The 22,443-nt window shown below is 53.2% G+C and overlaps 7 protein-coding genes across 7 annotated transcripts; 3 read left to right on the top strand and 4 right to left on the bottom strand.

Moving 5' to 3' along the window:
• The first annotated feature begins 1,089 nt into the window (after positions 1 to 1,089).
• NECHADRAFT_65162 (uncharacterized protein) lies at positions 1,090 to 4,260 on the top strand. The gene is made up of 2 exons (XM_003049783.1): positions 1,090 to 1,512; positions 1,583 to 4,260. The coding sequence occupies exons 1-2, from the start codon at positions 1,421 to 1,423 to the stop codon at positions 3,750 to 3,752; spliced, it is 2,262 nt and encodes a 753-aa protein (XP_003049829.1). The 5' UTR covers positions 1,090 to 1,420; the 3' UTR covers positions 3,753 to 4,260.
• A 3,075-nt stretch (positions 4,261 to 7,335) lies between these two features.
• Positions 7,336 to 9,537, top strand: NECHADRAFT_102963 (uncharacterized protein; the record flags this gene model as incomplete). Its single annotated transcript, XM_003049782.1, has 5 exons — positions 7,336 to 7,383; positions 7,420 to 7,766; positions 7,823 to 7,850; positions 8,045 to 9,271; positions 9,322 to 9,537. The coding sequence occupies 5 exons, from the start codon at positions 7,336 to 7,338 to the stop codon at positions 9,373 to 9,375; spliced, it is 1,704 nt and encodes a 567-aa protein (XP_003049828.1). The 3' UTR covers positions 9,376 to 9,537.
• Positions 9,538 to 10,098: 561 nt separating this feature from the next.
• NECHADRAFT_102962 (uncharacterized protein) lies at positions 10,099 to 11,494 on the bottom strand (the record flags this gene model as incomplete). Its single annotated transcript, XM_003049577.1, has 2 exons — positions 10,099 to 11,124; positions 11,180 to 11,494. The coding sequence occupies 2 exons, from the start codon at positions 11,492 to 11,494 to the stop codon at positions 10,099 to 10,101; spliced, it is 1,341 nt and encodes a 446-aa protein (XP_003049623.1).
• A 633-nt stretch (positions 11,495 to 12,127) lies between these two features.
• On the bottom strand, positions 12,128 to 13,529 carry NECHADRAFT_102961 (uncharacterized protein; the record flags this gene model as incomplete). Its single annotated transcript, XM_003049576.1, has 3 exons — positions 12,128 to 12,578; positions 12,629 to 13,220; positions 13,274 to 13,529. 3 exons carry the CDS (start codon positions 13,527 to 13,529, stop codon positions 12,383 to 12,385), a joined length of 1,044 nt encoding a protein of 347 aa, XP_003049622.1. The 3' UTR covers positions 12,128 to 12,382.
• A 755-nt stretch (positions 13,530 to 14,284) lies between these two features.
• NECHADRAFT_102960 (uncharacterized protein) lies at positions 14,285 to 17,456 on the bottom strand (the record flags this gene model as incomplete). The annotated part of the gene is made up of 3 exons (XM_003049575.1): positions 14,285 to 15,658; positions 15,719 to 17,038; positions 17,259 to 17,456. 3 exons carry the CDS (start codon positions 17,454 to 17,456, stop codon positions 14,285 to 14,287), a joined length of 2,892 nt encoding a protein of 963 aa, XP_003049621.1.
• Positions 17,457 to 18,147: 691 nt separating this feature from the next.
• Positions 18,148 to 19,058, bottom strand: NECHADRAFT_74188 (uncharacterized protein; the record flags this gene model as incomplete). The annotated part of the gene is made up of 3 exons (XM_003049574.1): positions 18,148 to 18,547; positions 18,592 to 18,788; positions 18,843 to 19,058. 3 exons carry the CDS (start codon positions 19,056 to 19,058, stop codon positions 18,148 to 18,150), a joined length of 813 nt encoding a protein of 270 aa, XP_003049620.1.
• A 1,000-nt stretch (positions 19,059 to 20,058) lies between these two features.
• On the top strand, positions 20,059 to 21,903 carry NECHADRAFT_29866 (uncharacterized protein; the record flags this gene model as incomplete). Its single annotated transcript, XM_003049781.1, has 3 exons — positions 20,059 to 20,239; positions 20,367 to 21,722; positions 21,788 to 21,903. 3 exons carry the CDS (start codon positions 20,059 to 20,061, stop codon positions 21,901 to 21,903), a joined length of 1,653 nt encoding a protein of 550 aa, XP_003049827.1.
• Positions 21,904 to 22,443: the final 540 nt, after the last annotated feature.

Here is a 22,443-nt window from a genome sequence, read left to right as displayed (position 1 = left end):
TGTGTTGGGTGCCTGTTTTCGCTCTTTCTTCAATCAATCGGTATGGGAGAAGCCCCCAGTCAGATCGTTCTGCTCGTGCTCTCCCAATGTCGGTGGTGCTGGTCTTGCTCTCCAGGATCACAATGCTCAGAAGGAGGCCAAATACATTCCACAGTCATTTATTGCATCCTAATGTTGGGCTTACGGAAATTAGCAAACAGGGACAGGATGGAATATTTTAATATTTATCCTTCTTACAAAAATCTACACCTTTTAATCCTCTTCCCCTACCCACAGTTTCTTAACATTAATACTCAGCTCAAGGATGTTGTCACCCTATACCTCCACATGTAAGGAATGAGGTTGACCAAGCGCCGTAACTAAACGTAACGATGTCGATTCTATCGAATATTTAGTAAATCAGAGGGGAGAATGTAAAGAAAGCCAGGTTGCACCGCGTCTGCCAACACACTCAAAATAATTCTCCATCAACAGACAAGCCATCTCCAACGTTTGAACCCCATGATATGTCCACTGGGGTGCTAGGCTATGAATCTGCGGGGAACAGACACGTGCCGCCACAAGCCATCAATCATGTGCCCTGCATTTAGCAGCGCCATGCCATGCATTCCTTACCGTCGGGGGAATCGAGGCTTACCTTGATCCTTTTCAGTCTGGCTTACGAGTCGTGACAAAGGAGGCTTCGGTCTCGTGAGAGAAGCGTCAGGTACGGAGAGTATGTGTCTCCCCGAGGACAGACGGAAAAATACTCAATTCATGCTTTCCTCAGACGCCTTTCTAGAAGCAGTTCAATTATCTCGGGGCTTCGGACAATACGACGTCATGACGACCCAATCACGCCCCGCAAAGTCCCCCGCGTTTCGTCGACGACTCCAACTTTTTGGTCTGACACTTTCCATTCCACTTTCACATGTCAGTCAGCTCCAACTCAAACCTGGAACGTTATTGTCACGAGTCACGAGTCGTCGGCTCGTGCGGCCGAATTGAGCCTGGTAGAACAAGACGATGGAACCAATGTCAATTGAAGCCCGCCTTGATGGCGCAGCTGATTTTATTTTTGCCTTGTCTTTTTTCTCTCCTTGTCTTTCTCTTTCATGCTTCTTGTGTCTTCTTTGAGTTGAATCTCACCTCTCGACTGTTCTTATACCTCGCTTCATCGTCCAACCACGAGAACCACATCTCGATTCGTGGTATCGTCTCTGACCGAGGCTTCGGAGCTATTTATCCCCTGTCGTCCGTTTCTGGACCACGTCGACTCGTGTTATCGTTCTTTCATGTGAACGTGGCCGATTCTCCCGCCCTGAGCAACATGCGCCTGGACCTCTCTTGATCCTTCTTTGTCTCGTCATCAAAGCTCCCCGAAGATTCGACCGACGACATCTGATAAACCTACGATAAATCAAACCTTGGTCTGGTCATCATGATAGATCACGTCCTCGGGCGGCCTTCGGCCAAGTCCCGACGTCTCCAGGTTCTCGCCGTCCTGACCTTTTGGTCTGCCTACCTCGTCAAGTAAGCCCGTCAGCTCCCTACCCTCCCCGTGGGGTAATATCACGCGACTGTCGGCTAACACGCACCCCAGGGGCCACAAGCATGGTCCTCCCGGCGCCAAGATGCTCTCTAGGGTCTTTTCTAAGCGACTCACGGCATGGCAGACCTTTGTCATCACCATGCTCTACCTATACGCCGCCCGTAACTTCAGCGCCCTCGTCGGCCTGGCTAGCCCGGAGCCCATGGCCAATATGTACGACGCCAACTACTTCCGCGCCACATGGGTTCTCACTGCCCTGGACGCTGGTTTCTGGACGGCAATGAAGATCCGGTCCAAGTGGCTGCGCGACTTGGCGAGCATAGTCTTCTCCCTCTTTTATCTTGTGGCAGCCGAAAAGGCCGACGAAAAGGTCCGCAAGGTCAGGGGCATGATTACCGTCGAACACCTCCGCGTCTCTTGGAACAAGGGCACGTCCCCATATCTGAGCTTCTTCCAGGGGCTCATGCGTCCCCGTTTCATGCGTTGGCCGCCGAGGCAGATCCGAATTCCGAGACCCGCCGATAGTGACTACAAGGAGCCTGTGCTGGCATGGCTATACTATGATGGACCTCTGGCAGAGCTGGAGCGTCATGACAGGTTGATCCTGGATATCCCTGGCGGTGGTTTCGTTGCCATGGACCCTCGATGCAACGACGACAAGTTGTTCTCCTGGGCAGCAAAGTCGGGATTGCCTGTCCTCAGTCTTGATTACAAGAAGGCTCCCGAGTTTCCATACCCCTATGCTATAAACGAATGCTTCGACGTTTACACCACTATTGTAAACACCAAGGGCAGATGTGTAGGCCTACCTGGAACGGAAGTCCCCCGAGTCATTATTACAGGGGACAGTGCTGGAGGAAACCTCGCTGTTGCGGCAACGCTCATGATTCTTGAGACAAGACATCCAGCTTTCCGTAGACCCTCGGGAAGAGCCGAGCTTCCAGCCCCAGATGGTTTGGTTTGCTTCTATCCTGCTCTGGATATGAATATCGGCAACTGGATGACGGATGAGCAAATGTCGTTGATTCGAGATCGCAAGATGAGAGGAACGAATCGCACCATCATGCGTCGAAAGAGCATGCAGTATAATGATCTCGTGGGAACACCTCACCACTCTGATGATGAAGAGGATGGTTCGCCACCACCTAAACTGAGTTTGTTGACAACCCAAGAAGCTTTGATTGCAAACTCTCAAGGGCCTCGCAGTCCTCACCCCGAGTTCTCTCACGTTGGGCCTCGGTCTCTGAGTATGCCCAAGGAGACTCCGGAGCCGAACGGAAAGCACTCATCTCATCAAGTTGAGCCTATGAAGACGAGGCTCGCTACATCGTCAATGATCTCGTACTTTAACGACAGGGTCCTCACCCCTGAGATGATGAGGGCCATGATCATCTTGTACATTGGGGCGCATAACCGACCCGATTTCTCGCAGGACTACCTCCTGAGCCCTGTGCTGGCACCCGAGGCCCTGCTGGTCGACTTTCCCAAGACGTATTTTATGACTGGCGAGCGAGATCCGCTGGTTGACGACACCGTCATCTTTGCGGGGAGACTGCGGCGAGCCAAGGAGGCGGCGTTCACTCAGGACCAATCTGCAGCAAGAGGCCGTGGGGACTACAGGGAGGCGGAGTTCAATGATCGGGATGCAGCCGAGGTGATGCTGATCCCTGGAACGTCTCATGGCTTTATGCAGTTCCCGACTGTATATCCGCCGGCGTGGAGACACTTTGAGAGGTGTATCGACTGGTTTGATCAGCTCTTTGAGCACGCCGAGGCTATGAGACTGCAAAAGGTGAGGCGGTCTCAGAGAGACAGGGCTAGATCCAATGGCTTCGGACTCAATGGAGACGAGGGACGGCATCTTCGGACAGAATCAAGTGGAGAGGAAGACAAGCCTCTCGAGATTAGCATGACAAAGATGAACCAGAGAAGGAACTCAACGCAGACGCCACCTCAAGCGAAGCAGCAATACTCGACACCAGCACAGGGTGATGATAGTGAGAGTGGAAACACGACACCACGGGTATTGCCGAATGGACAGGTGAATGGGGAAAAGAACGGGAAGAACGGGATTCGTCGGAAGAAGGAGAAAAGTCTTAGCAAGAGCAAGAACAAGAACAAGAGTCTCGTCAAGCTCAACAGCTCCGACGATCTACTAGGGCGACGGATGCAGGGACTGGCGAGCGGGCTGACGGGGATGGGAATGGGAGACGACGACTGAAGCAGAGGCCAGGTGGGTTCCCGAGATTGGCCATTTCGGAACATGGAAGCTGAAGCAGGGCAAGGCTTTGCTCAGCGAGGGTCCAAGAGGTTGGATCTCGGACACAAAGTTGCGGGCGCCGAGGATGGGATCTTGCGATGGTGGTTAGATGTCGAGGTGAGATGTTCATGCAGCGGGATGATGCGTAACCTGATTGATGTCTGGGTTGCGTCGGCGGGAAACGATTTATGGAGCCAAGGAATGTCTGGAGGCCCAAGCTACATGGCTAGGGAGGGTTGCTGGAGAGATTGACGATTTCTGTTGAAGGGCATGGATGTATATACAGTACCTTTGAAAGGTTACACGAAGACACGAAGAGTAGCTTTAGCATGTTGGGCAGTTAGAGAAAGAAGGGAGACCCTTACGGGAATGGCTGACACGGCTGGGTATGATTGGGCATGTACGACAGTAGTCTTGACCTAGGAGACGGGTATGTCCTGTAGATCATTATGATAACGCAGAGACCGAACCCCAGTGTGAAAAGCTCGGTGAGCTAAAAGCAGTATGTGCTTCTAGAAGAATTCCAGACGATCCGAGTAGCTGAAACGACGAGGGGAGCATACAGTCTGGAAACACGAGTCAACGGCCCTGACGGTTACGTCTCATCTCTTTCTCAACAGTTTTTGACCGCTTTTGTTATGTTCCAGGATTCAAAACAGGGACGAAAAGCGAAAAACAGCAGATGGACGATTCGATCTAGAAGTACGAGATTGGTTCGCGGACATTGAAAACCGGACGGACCGTCGCGGGAAAACGGGAACAAGTGGTGTTATTAGCCGGGGTAGGCAGTTGAACAAGGCAGAAGAAGACGGACGGAGACGCCGTGGTTGGGGGGCGTGTGTGTGAATTGCTTCAGGCTATTAATGGGATTAATCCAATGGGATTTGGGGAGACGCACGTGTAATCATCAATGCAAAGTTGTCTACGTACCTAGAACAAAAGGGGCGGCGCGGTCGTTGCGTCAGATGTCAGGGGTTGTTTGATTCTCGGTGAGGGACAGGACGGGCTCCCCGGTCAAGGCAACATCACCAACTCAAACTTGGGGGTGGGACGAAAACGGGGAGGTGGCCGATTGGGTTGTGGGGAGTGCATTTTATGTCTCTCTCTGTACAGTATAGGGATATTCTAGGTCTTGTTCCTTTTCTTCGATGTCCTCTCAATGCGGAAACGGATTTGCGGACGGTTGAAAAAAAGACACGCCACTTGGAAATGTCAGGTTATTCGGGATGTAAAGCACCTCACGGAGAAACAAGGCCCCTTTTTTCTTCTTGATTCGTTTGGCTGAGTAGATTTCTACTTGATACTTTAAACTACGTGGTATAATAATCTTGGGAATGTTATTTTAAGAGATGTCTGTCAAGTGGACTTGTTACTGATGTGTTGGCGTTTGTTGACAGAGAGACTGTCTCCTACAGGAGTACAGTATTAGTTCGTATGGGTCTTGCGGAAGAGATGCGCTTCCGCAAAGGTCAAACGGAAGACACTACCTGTTCAATACCGCGGTGAGAAAGAAAGAACAGGCCAAGGTGAGGTCAGTGAAGAAGAGGTAAACCCGTCAATAACCCATGTTGCCCGTTCGGCGGCTCACACCCCCGGTGGGTCCCCCGCCGGCCGGCCGGCAACCTCCGTGATTGGGCCGCGAGGTGGCCTTGTTGCCCCGGGTTGCCGTGCCCGATATTTCCCATCTCAGCCCTGTAGACGTGTATAGCTATGTTTATGGGACGATTGTTGGTTTGAGGAGACAAAGGATCATGAATAAACTCTGTTGAGGAGAGTTCTGAGGAGATGATGTATCAGGAGAAAAGAGGTACCAAAAGAAAGCAAGGGAAAAGACCATCGACTCAGCCATGAGCTCTGCAAACTTGCGTCATTGATGCCACAGATATGGGGTGAGCGGGCCCCAGGGTAAGTGCAAGGGGCGCCTCTGCACTGCAGGTCGTCCCAGAGCATTGGGAACTCTGGAGAGGATCTCTTGGTGATGTTGCCTGCCTGGTCTTGAACAAAAAGTTGTCTAGGGTATTGGAGGTGAGAAAACACGAGATAGGAGCGTGTAGATGTGCCCACATTGCGAGGTTGAAGCGCCCGCCAGATGCGCCCGCCCAGATGGAAGAAAGCACAACATCCGTCTCATCCCCCATCTCACACCGACTCGGAGCTGGGGAAAAGGGGCGGGGGCGATGCAGATACATCTCTTTATGCTACGTTCTATGTAGTATGTCACAAATTCCCCCCATCGCCAAATGGGATCACATCCTTGGGGGCAATGTCTCCCGATCTTTCGATGGACGGTAACGGTAACTACAACTTGATGACACGTTCAAAGGGACACACCGTATGGTTGACCCGGGGCTTGTTTCCAGAAGGACAAATCCTAGGTGGAGGAAATCGGATGCTCGGCCACCTTTACTTACCTTGAGGACACCCTAGCAAATGCGTCTTTCTCTCACCGACCCTTGCGGCTTTCCGGAGACCAGAAGCCGAAACACACACAGAAAAAAAAGAGCGCATGTTTTTCGTCAAAAGGACGAAACGAGAAAGACCGTAATCCTCTTTCGGCATCAAGTCCCCGGGGGGCGTGGGTGACCCGAAGGGGTTGGGTTGGTCGGCATAAGGTGAGGGTGAGGTGAGGTGAGGTGAGCCGACACGAAGGGGGGTTGGGGTTGGGGCGTTGCTGGGGATAGAGGCCGCCCGCCCGCCACGGGCCGAAAGTAGAAGGAAACAGAGTAAAAAGAATATGAGGGATTTCGGTCTAAAGCATAGCGAGAATATGGGACGAGGAGAGAGAGACTGAATTGGACGGCAAGGTAAGGCGTAGGTGTGTGTCGTTTTGGAGGCCCAAGTCAGCCAATATCACCGAGAAGTTGCGGGAGACATGGGTCCTTGGTCCCCCGGCGAATGGTTGTCCGGGAGGGAATGGTTAGGTACAGCGAAATAAGGAGTTGAAAGTGAGCAAGTCCTCATGTAGTTGTCATGTATTCTGGGGGTATCTCTCAGCGGTCGGTGGCGCGGTAGAAGGGACGGTACTGTACGAGCGGTACTACAGGGACCTTGGGTACTGTTCGATTTGATGGATTACTGGGTACGGAGGAGACATACTGGGACATGGATCTCTTGCGCACAGTTGACTCTATGGTCTGGGATGGCCTCGAAGCACGGAGAGACTCGGTCGGGTTCAGGCACGACGGTCAAGCCCCATACCCATTCTCACTCATGCTGCTGCTGTTTTCCCCGTTGCGTATTATTTTCCTCTGAGCTGAGCTGAGTCCCTTTTTGTTTAAAAAGTCCATGGCTCGTCCTTCACATTCAGTCTTGATTCCCACTCTCATCCGCTCTTAGCATTCCATCCAGGCACAAACAGTTTCTCCTTTCAGGTCAATTTTTAACTGACTTGTCATCCATCCCCCACTACCATCTGCGGCTTGCCGTCATCGGATAGAGTTCCTAACCCTACGCCACACATACGCAAACAATCAGCTACCTTGGTGTACCTATCTCCAGAGCTTCCCCTCTTCGTCCCCCTCTTTCTTCTTCTTCTTCTTCCATCATGAGTCTTGTCGAAAATACGGAACCTAACGAGGTTCCTTCACCCGCCGTGATCGAGACAGACGACGAGGGAAACCTCATCAAGACAAACGGCCACTCCAACGGCTACTTCTCCAACGGTCACCACCCAACGTCCAACGGCAACGGTGCTGTCACTCCCTCCTACATCGACAGCATGGCTCACCTCTCGGTCGTCCGCGCCCGAGACGACTCGGACGCCGCCTCGGTGAAATCCACGAGCTCCCGCGCTTCCCGGAGACCTCCCCTGCAGCTTGCAAGCTACCAGGACGAGTTCACCACCAGCGTCTATGGATCCCGCTTTGCGGGCATGGACCTGCCCCGGCATCATATGCCAGAGTGCGAGATGCCCCGCGATATCGCGTATCGCATGATCAAGGACGATCTGAGCCTCGACAACAACCCCATGCTCAAGTAAGCACAACCTGCAGGTCTTTTGTCACAGCTGAATAACTAACTTGGTAATAAAGCCTCGCTTCTTTCGTCACCACTTACATGGTACGTTTACTCCCCTTCGGCTTCTCTCTTCCGTGCTAGCACAGCTCCCGTCTCACGCCAATGCATGTGTTCCCCCACTCGCCCGCGGGAGCCGGTCCCACGTCTTGGCTCTCTTGGCTCTGGGGGGAAGACGCAAGCCACAACTCCACCATCACAAACGTCACTGCATAGCTCGCTAACACACGCACTTACAGGAAGATGAAGCTGAAAAACTCATGTCAGAGTCCTTCTCCAAGAACTTTATCGACTATGAGGAGTACCCTCAGTCAGCCGATATTCAGAACCGATGTGTCAACATGATTGGTGACCTCTTCCACGCTCCCCCAGGTACATCTGTCGGCACATCTACAGTCGGTTCTTCAGAAGCCATCATGCTGGGCGTCTTGGCCATGAAGAAGCGCTGGAAGAACCGCAGAATCGCCGAGGGCAAGAGCACCGAGCATCCCAACATTGTCATGTCTTCTGCCGTCCAGGTCTGCTGGGAAAAGGCCACTCGATACTTTGAGATTGAGGAGAAACTTGTCTACTGCACGCCTGAGCGCTTCGTCATGGACCCTGATGAGGCTGTTGATCTGTGTGATGAAAACACTATCGGCATGTGCTGTATCCTCGGTACCACTTACACTGGTGAGTACGAGGATATCAAGGCCATCAATGACCTCCTCGTTGAGCGGAACATGGACGTCCCTATCCACGTCGATGCTGCTAGCGGTGGCTTCGTCGCCCCCTTTGTCGTCCCCGATCTTGAGTGGGACTTCCGATGTGAAAAGGTCATTTCCATCAACGTCTCTGGCCACAAGTACGGTCTCGTCTACCCCGGTGTCGGTTGGGTCATCTGGCGATCTCCTGAGTATCTCCCTCAAGAACTCGTCTTCAACATCAACTACCTTGGTGCCGACCAATCCTCATTTACCCTCAACTTCTCCAAGGGTGCTTCACAGGTCATTGGCCAGTACTACCAGCTCATCCGTCTGGGTAAGCACGGTTACCGCGCCATCATGAGCAATCTGACCCGAACTGCCGACTACCTGACCGAGACGCTCGAGAACCTCGGCTTCGTCATCATGTCAGAACGTTCAGGTGCTGGCCTTCCTCTCGTGGCGTTCCGCTTCCGAACCACAGAGGAGGGCGGCGATCCCGACCGTTACTACGACGAGTTCGCTCTCGCTCACCACCTCCGCTCCCGAGGATGGGTCGTGCCCGCCTACACCATGGCTCCCAACTCGGGTGTCAAGATGCTCCGTGTCGTTGTCCGTGAGGATTTCACAAAGACCCGTTGCGACTCTCTCATCGCCGATATCAAGCTCTGCCACGGTCTTCTCAAGGAGACAGACCAAGAGTCCATCCGCAAGAGGGAAGAGTACATCAAGAACCACGTCAGCTCCATGGGCCGGGGGAAGCACGGCCACCCTGTCTACTCGGTAAGTTTACTCTGATCTTCACCTGGAAGCATATCCACTGACAATCATAGAACGAGCAACATTCGCTTCAGGGAAAGACTGGCAAGACCCATGCTATTTGCTAGATAAGATGAGGGATAGAAGACATCATCGATCACTCGGTGTGAGGATCAAGGCTCTGGCGTCGTGCGGTGTGATTTTTGCACAGCATTGCTTCTGGTTTAGTTGGGTTTTGCGGACATATACAGCCATGCATGAATTGACATCTGGATGACTTTTTTTGGTTACTTTTCTTGACTTGTCCACTTGACGTGAATGTATTGCGCTTCACCACTTGATGAAGTTGACTCACTTGGATATCTCAGTCTGTCTAGTTAAATGAGCTCAGAGCCTTACAAGGCCGTTTCATCATAGCTCATCAAACAGGAGCAGATTGTCTTAAAACACAAACGACACCGTGCGATGGTGACGACGACGCGAAGCGTCTTCGCCGCGGCCATGTTGAAAAGAACAGGTACTAAGGGGAATAGAATCCATCGACGGTGACGCTGGTTATAAAGACAATGCTCCTAGACCATCTGGAGGGAGCTCCATGGGTCACTGATGTTGAAGGGAATAACACAGAGCAACTCAATGAGGAGGAAGCGAGGGTTTAAATACCAGGCCATGTCAAGTCGGCCCTTCATAAGCCACATGTCTGCACGACAGTAAGTGAATGATATCTGTCTTATTATCTAACCTTACTTTTTACGTTCCTCAACCCAAATCTTAACCAGTGCCTAATAGAACCAAGAACAAGAAAACTCAAAAATATCCAGCACCTCCAACACCGAGCTCTTCATCCTCTTTTACCGGGTCGCCTCAATAGCAGCCTCGAGGATATCCAGACCCTGTGTAATCTCCTCATCCGTGACTGTCAGACTCGGCACAAATCGAAGGGTGTTTGTGCCGGCTGTGATGATGAGGAGACCCCTCTCGCGAGCAGCCTTGATGATGGGCGTAGGGTCCTCGGAGAGTTGGAGACCGAGGATGAGACCACGACCGCGGACTTCCTTGACTAGCTCTGGGTACTTTTCCTGGAGCTTGGTGAAGCGCTGTCGGAAGACCTCCGACTTGGCTGTCACTGAGGCCTGGAGCTGCTTGTCGGAGAGACGCCCGACGATGTAGTGCGCCAGTCGGCAGGCGAGGGGGTTACCGCCAAAGGTGGTTCCGTGGTCGCCCACCTTCATCTTATCGGCCACATCCTGTGTCACGAGCACCGCACCGATAGGGAATCCGTTACCAAGAGCCTTGGCTGTAGTGAGGATATCCGGGTGAGCCTCCTTAGGAAGAGTGCCATGAGCCCAGAAGGTACCCGTTCGACCGAGACCACACTGAATCTCGTCGTAAATGAGCACAGCGCCGACTTCACGGCAGCGCTTGGCCAGGGCGACAAGGAACTCTTCCGTCGCGGGTGTAACGCCACCCTCACCCTGAATAGGCTCAACAATGACACCGCAAGTCTTTTCAGTAACAAGCTCATTAATACCCTCAACATCATTATAATTTCCAACCTTGAACCCAGGAACCATGGGCGCAAAAGGCTTCTGATACTTGGGATTAGGCGTAGCGGAGAGACTACCCATGGTTCGACCGTGGAAGCCGTTCTTAAAGGAAACAATCTCGACCTTTTCGCCAGAGGGGTCTGTAATCTTTCCGGCTTTGCGGGCGAATTTTATGGCGGCCTCGTTGGCCTCGGAACCCGAGTTGCAGACAAATACGGATGCGGCGTTGTGCATGGCGCCCGACTCGAGGGTCTTTTCGACGAGGAGCTTGGAGAGGGCGCCGGTCCAGGGGTTATAGTAGAGGTTGGAAGCGTGAACGAGAGTCTTGGCCTAAAACACACACAAATAAGTACCATGTCATTGATCAATTGTTGTTGAAACATACCTGCTCGGTCAAGAGCCTAGTAAACTCGGGATCACAATGTCCGAGGCCATTGACAGCGATACCGGCGGTGAAATCCAAAAACTTGCGATCCTCTGCATCCCAAAGCCACGAGCCCTCACCCTTGACAAAAACAGGAGGAGGACGGGCATATGTAGCAACCATGTAAGGCGCGTGCTCGTTGACGATGGCAGCGCTCTTGGACTCGGGCGACGGGTCGGCATTGGGAAGCGAAGAGATGGCTCGGTAGGCGATCCGAGGGCGAGACGCGGCGGCGATGGACGCCAATCGGCATCGTACAGGAAGTCGGAAAGCCATTTCAAATGATTGAATTCCTTTCTTCGTAGGATTCTATCGTTTAAACAAGGTAGAGAGAATGTGGTTGAAGTGGTAGAGGGGTTTGGAGGGGGATTGAGAATTATTTGTGGTTGTAGATCTTATCGATAAAAGAAAAAAAAACACCCTCCGCTATCGCAGCTGAAAGACTTGCTCACATCTTCGACTCACCCAGGCACAGGGATCCAATTGGTTCATTATTTGGAATCATTCCCTTTTTCGTCGTCTCTTGCATGCTTAGAGTCACGGCGAACTGTCTGCATCCCGCGCGCTTTAGCTGAGGGGGCCCCATTTTGAACGGAGCTTATACCCACGTTTTGGTCTAGTCATCCCGTTCTTTTTCGTGGGATAGAGGGATATAGTATGATTCAGATACAGGTGTGATCCATGTTCTCTAGGAAATGAATACCCGTGGGGGACCTCGGTTGTGTCGTGACTTGCGGTACTTGAACTCAGTCATAGTTCCTGTATCATGAACCTCGGAGCAAGTTCCGGACCTTGAAGCTGGGGCCGAACAGTCATGGTAGACATATGGGTCATGGCTTATACCATGACAAGGACTAGAATGCCATCACTCCTGGTCTCAAGAGCTCAATATGACAGGAAACATCGCATGCCCAGCATTAACAACCAGGCCACAAACCCAGCACTGCATTGCCTCTCTGAATCTGAATCTAAACACCCAATTACATGTTGAAGAACCCCCCGAGCCCATGACGATAGAAAAATCACCACACTATGTATACAATTCCAACCAGAGAGCAAGCTTGTCCAGCCTGAAGCGCCATACCAAATCCCTCCCTAACAGGCCAGGATAGGCCATTTCACCTTGGTGTAAATGAAGTATGAAAAGCAAACACGCGTCTATGCTTAGACCGCGCTGTATCCGCCTCGACTGCCGGTTCCCTGCACGGTGTTGAGCACCCGGCGGATCCAGTCCTTGAGTAGGTATGGGATGTCGCGGATGGTGTCGCTGTGGGGGAGGAGATCCCAGCCTCGGGCGCCGTAGCGCGTAAAGTTGATCCACGACGCAAAGATGAGGTAGCCGGCGATGCCCAGGAAGGCGCTGTAAAAATGTGTCAGTGTGCGGCATGAAAACCGACTTGAGATACTCACATGACGATAAACCAGGTAAAGAAGCCCCAGTGGGCGCTGCTGTCACCATCGCCACCTTCGGATTGGCTCTCGCAGGCGTACTTGGTGTACCATGTCAAGCGCAGGACATCGACATCCTTTTCTCTTCCATAGCTGTCCCAGATAAGGGTGGCATTGTCGTGCTTGAGCTGGTGCTCAATCGTAGACTCCTCACCATCCTTATCACCGTCCTTATCGCCCTCCTTTTCCTTGTCATCGCCCTCCTTCTTCTCATCGTCTCGGGCCTTGAGCTTGCCGCTTCCCTCCCCCCAGACCCACTCTCCTTCCGTGCCCTCCTTGTCCGGGTCGCAGAGGAACTCGATAATGGCCTTTTGATCCGTTATCTCCTTTGGCGGGGCCTTGCCCTTGAGGGGATACTTTCCACCACTGAGGACTAGCCGAAGGCCCTCCTTTTGTCTGTCGGAATTTGAGTCGCTCGTCTTGAGTCTTGTGGGAGTCACGTCGAATCGGGAGCCGCCGGCGTTCTCGAGGTTACCCGCTATAGCTGCCACCTTTATGATGGTATCAGACTCGCCTTTGGTGTCGTTGCCGAGAAGGTGAGTGATGGCGCACACTGCCATTAGTTAGCCACGAGCTTCCAGCGCCAGTATCAACCTAGATACATACCTCTCGTGCCGTTGGGGCACTTGTTTGCTCCCTTCTTCTCTAGAGGGCCACATACGTCCAATGTGTATGTTGTGTTGTGGTGCTCCATAGTGCTGGGCTCGAGGAGGGTCGTGACAACCGAGTGCGCGCCTTTGAGCTTGGACAGGTCAAACTTCTGGCCATCTACCCGGATATTCGAGCAGTCGAGGTTCTCTGCGCCGTAAACCGACGTTGCCAGCAGAGGCAGCAGAAACGAGAATAGCTCCGGCCGATGCATCCTGACGACGAGATAGGAGAAATGTCAATAGAAAGAAGGACGAAGCCGGGGGCGTTGCGGCAAGTCGGATGAAAAGGAACCGTGGAAATTCTGCTGCTTTGTCAGAACCAGGGGACTGTCGGAGGAATATCTGTCGCGTGCCGTTGAGCAGATGCGTGATGAAATGGTCACGTTGCGTTGCCTGGAGTTTGAGCTATCGCGGGTTTGGGTCTCTAGCGTCGACGACATGACCAAGCTTGGTCTCTCGGCCTTGGCGCTTGTGTCATCTTGCGCCGGCACTTCCACGCACGTGACACTCGACGCGACTGCGCTGGCATTCAACACCAACCTTCAAGACATCTATCTCTTGGCAGTTGTCAAGCGATCAAAGAATAACTCATCGTTTATACTCATTACCTAAACCTGTCGATACACTCGTGAAAGCATCCATTTTAAGACTACTTGGCAAAAACACATCTCCCAACATATCCGAAAACACCAGGCAACAACCAACCCATTGCCGTTCCTAGCAATTAATGACCAAGCCCACCCAAATTGTGAGAGCCATACTCGCATCCATCCCATTGATGATGGCCTTGATTGAAAACCCTTGATCCGAATTCAACGCTTTCCGCGGGGTATAAAACATCAACTCCAAAGTCGAAGAGAACCCTTGAAAAAATAACAAATACACTACCCGGCCGAAACTCCAACTCAGCCCATGCAAATCAAGTTTGTTGCTTGTCGTGTCTAGTCCTTCCTCCGTCCGACACTCATCACATCCCTCCTTGGGGACCCATCATGTTGTTCATTCCTTGCATCTGTTGCATTTGCTGCTGCTGCTGCAACTGCTGCTGCTGCATTTGCTGTTGTTGCATCTGCTGCATTTGTTGCTGCTGCTGCTGTTGCATCATGAGCTGCTGCTGATTCCTACGCTGTATCATCCCTTGCTGGAACAGGTTTTGAGCTCGTGAGATGCTGGTTTGCTTGAGCTTCTCATTGATCTCCGCTGGGATCCTGTCTTGAGAGCCGTGCTTAAGAATGGCTTGCTGCAACAGTTGGTGGTAGATGACCCGCGCATTATGCTGGATCTGAGACTGGATGGGGTTATTACCCATTTGCTGCTGTCCTTGCTGAGGCTGTTGTTGGTTCTGCTGCTGCTGTTGCTGCTGAGCTTGTTGTGCCTGAGCCTGCCGTTGAGCCTGTTGCTGCTGCATAGCTTGAAGAGCTTGGATATTCACGTTGTTTCCGTTCATCATCTGGCCGTTAACCTGGCCCTGCATGTTGTTACCCATTTGGCCATTAACCTGCTGCATGCGCATCATTTGCTGGAATTGAGCCTGCATCTGTGGCGTCATCTGCCGCATCTGGTTGCCTGACATGTTCTGGATCTGCTGGGCATATTGCTGGGCCAGTTGTTGGGTCATCATGTTGCCGCCCTGCTGTGCTTGCTGATGCTGTCCCTGGGACTGTTGCGCCTGCTGCTGCAACATCAACTGGCGTTGCATCATCTGCATCATCTGTTGTTGCTGCTGAGGTGACATTTGACCGTTCATGTTGCCGTTATTAACACCATTCTGCATTGCCGCCATGTGTTGCTGCTGAGCAATGGCTCGTTGGTGAGCCGCGACTTGAGCGATGGCCTGCTGGTTCGCTTGGTTCATGTTCTGGTTGTTCATCATCATGGCCTGTCCCATCTGCGAATTCTGAGCCATCATGTTAGGGGGTGGGCTGGCCTGAGTCATGCGAGGGGTCGACGTCATCGCAGGTCGGTTGATAGGCGTGCCATGAGACATGTTAGGCGTAGAGTGAGGGATGCGTGGTGTTCCAGATGGATGGCTCTGCTGGCTGCCTCTAGAAGACATATTATGCGCCATGGGCACCGACATAGGTGCATTCTGGACAACCGAGGCTGGTCGTGGCGGGCTTCCTGCCATTCCAGAGTTGGTCTGCTGCATCGGGACGCTCGCGACCATAGGAGACGACATGTTTTGAGGAGTACCTTGCCGAGCAACGGGAGAAGAGGCCGGTGGTTGTGTGATCTGGGCCTGGAACCTGGGTTGAGCCTGAGCCTGAGCCTGAGCTTGGGCTTGAGCTTGAGCCTGTGCTTGAGCCTGTGCCTGTGCCTGTGCCTGGGCCTGGGCCTGGGCCTGGTTTTGTTGGTTATTAGCAACAGCGTTCTGTGTAGCCCCGTTGACTGCGTTGGTGACTCCATTCGCCATTGTGTTATTCTGGGGATGGGCATGCTGGGGTTGAGCCGTGTTGGGCCTGGCATTGTTCTGGTTGCTTGGTGTAGAGGCGGCCGCGCGGGCTTGCGCTTGTCGCTGAGCCTCTGCTTGTCGTAGCTGAGCCTCCCTAGCAGCAGCTTCTCGTCGAGTACGCTCTTGCTCTGCAGCCTGTCTTTGAGCCAGTACAACCGCTTCCTGTTGCTGCTGCTGTCTCTGTTGCTGGAGTCGTCGGTCATTCTCCTGTTGCTTGAGCTTCTCTTGCTCCTTCTTCTCGGCATGTTCTCGCTTGATATCGGCGAGGACCTTAAATCTCTCGAATCTTGGTTCAAAGGTTGCACCTCCCGAGGCATCTCCATCTGCTGCACCGCCATTCTGAGCGCCAGCCATGCTTGAAGACAACCGCTCGTCACCAAAGAGCATGTAGCGTTCCTCCTCAGCGGCAGCGGCTTCATCAGCAGCCACCTCGGCCACAGTCCTCTTGCGAGTCTTGGGTTGCGGTGGTGCTTCAGAGTGCTTGGGATGAGACATGGCCTCAAGGAGAACAATCGTTTCCTCAATGTTCTTGGTTGGCTCTAGCATTAAAGGTGCAGTCGTAGCCAGTAGAATTTGGCCCTCTGCAGCATGGATGTTGCTCCCGTCAAGTTCTGTCTTTTCACGCTTCTGTCGCTTAGCTGGTGGTGGCATGCTGGTGGCGGTCGGTGTTGGTGGAACCATGGACATTGGTGTTGGAGGTGGAATGGCAGAGATGCCGTCGCCGTCCTTGGGAGTAGAACCCTTAATCAACAAGTCCATCTGGAGGCTGAGTGCAGTAGGATGTAGTACAACCGTAAACACTTTCGGCTTGTTCGTCTTTCCTTTCACATCCTCGGGAACGGGAGCGGCAACAGTGCTTTCCTTGTTCTTTTCTTCAGCGGGTTTGTCCTTTGAATCCCCACCCTTAACGTTGCCGTCCGATGACAAGCTTTCCTTGGGAAAAGGGACAAAGGGGGAAGGCGTGAGATATTGGTTATAATTGTGTATGGAGGACGGCACCACCGACCCCTTGGCTGGTGTGGGCTTGGCGACATCTTTTGCTTGGGCGACGGACTTGTGGTCGTGGACTTGAACAATGAGACAGCCTTCGTAGAATGGTACGCCCGCATCAGTAAGATGTTGGAGAAGGTCGTGAGGAACCGTGCGACTCCGGATGTGATCGATGAACAGTTTCATCGGTGACTTATACGGAAACATGCCATCTTGGTTATCGAATCGAAAATGTGTCGGGTGCATATGAATTATCAGTGATGGTGGTCGACCGGCGAACTTCTTCAGGATGTAGCTGTCGGTAACCACTGTGGGCAAGTTAGCGGCTAACCGGACAAGACGTCAGTCAGCAGGGTGGTATACCATAAGGTGGAGGCTCCGCATCATGCGGTGTTGTGTCTGCAGCCATGGATGCTGAGCGAAGGCCGGCGCTGTTTCTTGAATGCCTGCCTGCGAGTTGCGATGCGGTTTCTCGGCGTGCTCGGTTGATGGGCCGCACGGTTGACGCGGTTATAGCCCGCTCGCTGGCAGAGTGCGGCGGTTGCTTCGCGCTCGGAGGTGGTTTCTTTGCCGACATTAACGGGGAGGGCGAGGATTTTGAAGAAGATATAACTCCATTGGTCTGGATTCCCGGCGGGATGGGACGTTTGGCTTTTGTGGCGACATTTTGATGGACAACAGGTCCGACTGGCGCCATCGTGTTGAAGTCGCGCTGCGCCGCGGGGGGCAGCAGGTAAGACGGCTTCTCTCGGCCGCCGGTATCAGATCGGTGTCAATCAAAGTGATGATATCACGGCGCAAACATGGATGATGGATTCGCAATGGCGCGACGCCAGGTCCGAGGTCGGGATGCCTTTGATCGATGATGGCTGTTGGTCGCACGTCGCCTGGAGTTACGTTGGAGGAGCCGAGGGGGTCGGAGTTGAGGGCGCAGGTCGTCAAATGCAGCGCAACTCAAAATCAATAGGTATGATCTATTAGAGGTCAAGGATAAATCGATACCGCCGTCTAGACGTCTGCAGAAGCCTGTAGTGTTGTATGGTAGTCAGGTGTTCTTTTGATGAAGTTGCACGCTTAGTCGCCGCATCACGGGTGTGGTTCGTTCCCTGGCCTGAGGTGGCTGACGCCGAAAGGTGAGGTGGGTCACGTGAGCGCGGCAACCAGCATCGGGAGACAGAGATGGGCATTTGAGAGAGTTGAAGCAGAAAGGGAAATATTACCAAGATGGGTAATTTGGGGTTTTTCTCTTCAGTCAATAATCATGCAATTAGAATATCAACAGTTTCATCAACAAAAAGCAGCATGTCCCGTATTTCCAACTACATAAGTTCCTATCCTGCTCGCATAACTAAATGTCAAAAGCTTGGTATCTTCTGCCAGTTCATAAATCACTCCTGGCCCTGAACGCGGCGTGCCCAGTCGTCGTTTAGCCTGGTGCTATCGACAACCACGACACCGCGTCCTCGGCCAACTCTCTCAGGCCTCTGCCACCACTCCTGACTCTTTCCAGCTCTCTCAGCTTCCGACTCACTATCTGCCAGACCACCAGAGCCACCGTCAGCCCCGACAACGAGGATGACATCGTGACGAAGCCAGGTCTGAAGAGTTGTGATGGTGCTGCCGTCTTCTCCAGACAGGGCCTTCTGAAGGTAGATGACCTCTGGCTGGAGATGACGGAGGATGTGAACATGGCCATTGGGCGTGGTGAAAGGGAGAACCATAGTCTCCTTCTCAACCAGAGCCAAAGCCTGCGAGTAAACAGAGTTGAACCCAGGGCTTCCAGAAGACCTGAACGGTTAGTAGGATTCCACATAAACAGGTTAACAACTTACATAGGGTTCTTCACTTCCTCGCCAGGAGTTTGAGCTTGATCGTGTCCGATGTTAGAAAATGAAGAGCTGAGTGAAGCTGGTGGAAGGTTACTCGTAGCAGTATCCACTGCAGTGTCCTTCAGACCTGGAGCGTAGATCAAAACAAAGACCTTGACCTTGGAAAAGTCGTTGTGTCGGGGAATGTGCGACAAGATAGACTGGATGCCGTGTTAGTACCTAACATGAATGAACTCAATGTCAGATTTACTTACCGCGTGCTCGTGGAATGGGTCGTCATCCTCAGGTCCAATCTGAGTATCGGCAGAGACTACTATGGCGACAGTCTTACGTCGCTTGCCACCAACGAGGGGCGAGGGTGCCGTCGCAGGCGCTCGTTCTCTCTTAGCATCTGCTTCCTCCGACCAGGGGTTGCCATCGCCATATTGACTCTTGTCTTCTTCGCGAATTGAGGCCAAGGCTTTGCCCATGGCTGTGCCTGTAGCTGCGACGCCGGCGGCTACACTCTTACCTGTAGAGTCGATGAACTGTCGCCAGCCTCCGGAGCTTGTTGCTTCTTCATCCACCTGCCTAATTCCGTGAGTCTGCTCGTCGGATCGCGATCCTTTCTCCAGTCCTCTGGTATCGCTTCGACCCAAGTCCCCCGAGCGGCGGGCATGGCCACTGCCATAAGCTTGGTTGTCGTAGTCGAGTCCGGCAAGGTGCTCGTCTTCATCTTCGTCCTTTCGCTGGCTCCATACCCAAGCTGCTACACCCACAGTCGCGACCGTGAGAGTAACTGCGAGGGGCACCCAGTGGCTCCAAACTCCCCGTCGCGACCGCGACGATCCGTGATCGGGAGACATTTAAGCGGCGCACTGTCGCATCGCTAGGTGGAGGGGACGCGCCGGTGGCAGAGGGGGGCGGAGGGCCTCGTAACGTCGTTGAAGATTCGAGGGATACTTCTTGTTGGTAATTGCGACGGATTGATGGCGCCGCCTCGATGAAAACGAAATCTTATGGTCAAATACAGCTCATCTGTAACGCGGTGGCTGGTATCGCCAACATCAACAAGAGGGTGGAGCTGAGGCCATCCACCCCCAGCAACCCAACCCGGGGTCAACAACCCGAGGTCCGATGAGCTCAGGGGCAACATTGCGGGGGACTATTGAATATCCGCGCCGAGGTCAGCCTTGCAGCTCCGGCACGTGAATGGCCCAGGCGTTAGGTGTGGCTACTGGTTGTGGCTGGTGTGGTCGCCGTTGAGCCACAGGTGGAACATCCCACCTACTTTTTTGAGGTCTTGGCGATGATTTGAGTGACTCTTCACTGCATGTCAATGAAAACGACTTAGCTGCGACCTGCACCCGAGCATCAGCAGGCCGATTCGATCGCTGGATTATAGATCTACATATCCGCAAAGTTACAGAGGCCTCACTTCGCTACAACACCTCTCAGCACCGACTTCAGCCCAGGGCACCCCGCGGCATCATGCCCCACGCTGTCTCGATGCCCTCAACCGGGCTTCAAGCCCTCATTCTCTGCGGGCCTGGATCCTCATTTCCGACATTCACCTCCAACCCCGATGAGAACCCCAAGGCTCTTTTGCCGATTGCGAACCGGCCTATGGTTTGGTATCCCATCGATTTCTGCTATCGAATGGGCATCACGAGTGAGTCACAACTGGGTGCTGAGAGCAGAAGCCTGCTCCGCAGCTGGACTGCCATATGCCATTTCGCTTTGCATACGATACTGAATCTAATACCACTTAGGCATCACTCTTATTTGCCCGCCCACAGCTTCTGCTGCTCTCACTACTGCCCTCAACACCAATCCTTACCTGACAGCGCTGCCTCTACCCCGGCCAGACATTCTCTCGCCGGCGGATCTTGATCAGAACACGGGCACAGCTGAGATCTTGAGGCTACCAGAAATCAGGGAACTTGTTACTGGAGACTTTGTTGTTCTCCCATGCGATCTGGTGTGCGAACTCGGTGGAGAGAAGCTCCTTCAGTCCTGGATGGTCAAGTCGGCCAGCCTGACTGACCTTCTGGGAGCCTCAAGACTCTCCAATGGCCACCGCTCGCTCCCAAGTGGAGGATTGGGTGTCTGGTATGACACGAAAACTACGACACCGGTCAAGGGCGAGAACACTGACTTTGTCGCAACGACTCCCCTGCCCAAGTCGCCTGTCACACCTCCCAAGGGGTCGCTATTCTCCAGTCTCTCCAAGGTTGTGTACTCGATGCCAACCGACTCTTTGAACGATCTCACGGAAGAGCGAAAGGGTTTCCCAGTTCGCCATGGTCTATTGCGAGCCCACCCCCGCATCCGGATGTTTACTACCCACAGAGACGCACACATCTACATCTTCCCCCGGTGGGTTCTGGACTTTATCAAGGAGAACGAGCGCTTGGAGAGTATCGGCGAGGACGTCATCGGATGGTGGGCCAAGGCAGGCTGGCAGTCAGGCCTAGCTGAAAAGCTCAAGATGGACTCAGTCTGCAGCCTCGGACGAGTCGAGGAGACGGCAGAGAACTCTCACGAGGGCGCCGCGTCACCCAGGGAGCACAGTCCGGATGGAAAACACGGCCTCGAGCAATACTCCCCGAAAGTCAACGCCGCCGACTCGGCGACACCAGGAATTTCTATCGAGGGCGAGTCGTCGTCGCCTGACAAAAGGGCCCCATTCGAGGTACCGCCGATCGTTGCCTATGTTCACTCGGCTGGTGGCTCCGCACCGCTGATCCGCCGCGTGGACACGGCTCAATTGCTGCTTGCCATTTCACTTCAGCTGGCCAAGCTGCCTTCACTGGAGGAGACTAGTCCCGAGGCCGCCTCACCTTATGCCCATGCGAAGAAAATCGCCTACCCCGAAGGCGTCAAACCACGCACCACCATCACCAAGCAGGACAGCCTCATCGCTGAAAACGTCACCGTCGAGGAGAAGACGTCCATCAAGGAGTGCGTGGTGGGAGCCAACTCGCAGATCAATGAAGGAGCCAAGCTCTCGCAGTGCCTGTTGATGGAAGGTGTAGTTGTCGGCAAGGCTTGCAAGCTAACTCGGTGCATCCTCGGAAAGCGATGCGTGATTGGCGATGGGTCAGTCCTGACTGATTGCGAGGTCCAAGAGAATCTCCTTGTCGAGCGTCGAAGTAAGTCTTACATTCCCGCCCCCACCCACGTTTTGAGCCGCGCTAATCACACGGGCCCTGTGCAGCTGAGGACAAGGATAATAAGCTCATGAGTTCCGAGGGTTTGGAAGCTACCCAGGCCGAGATGGATGAGGTGCTCGAGGAAATGGAAGCTGAAACTGAGCTGGCCGTGGTAGACTAATCCAACCACATGGAACAAAAGTAAACTTAGATATTGTCAGAAAATGAAATGCATAGGAACTTCTGTCAGTCAGGCAGAATTCCACATAGAGCATCGGTCCGAGTAAACAAGGTTCGTGATACTCGGCAATCACAGCTTCCGTCCCGCCATCACGGCACATGTAGTTGCCCAGAGACCGTTACGGGCATAGTGTTCCAGCAATGTCCGATTTTACCGCGGGGAATTTGCCTGAATCTCAGCCTATCACTCACTATATATCAGACGAGGCGAACATGCAGGAAACCTGGCCCTGCACTGTAATAGGCGCCAAGAGGTGAAAACCCATGGGATGGTTACACGGGTCGCCCAAGACTGCACGTCGGCCCCATACATACCCGACGCAAACCCCGGACTGTTGCAGCCTTAATTGAAAACGTAAGGCAGTTGCTTATCTGCAATAGAAAACAACATGGGAATATCTGACCGCCGTATGATTTTTTCATTAGGTTTCCCTATCTCATCTTTGCTATATCTGGCAGGTCGGCCGGACTACCCAGGTTT

This window comes from Fusarium vanettenii (genome assembly GCF_000151355.1).
Source record: "Fusarium vanettenii 77-13-4 chromosome 1 genomic scaffold NECHAsca_8_chr1_1_0, whole genome shotgun sequence".
Classification (NCBI taxonomy): Eukaryota; Fungi; Ascomycota; class Sordariomycetes; order Hypocreales; family Nectriaceae; genus Fusarium; species Fusarium vanettenii.
The sequence above is the reverse complement of the archived record's forward strand: the minus strand, read 5'-3'. Positions and strand labels throughout refer to the sequence as shown.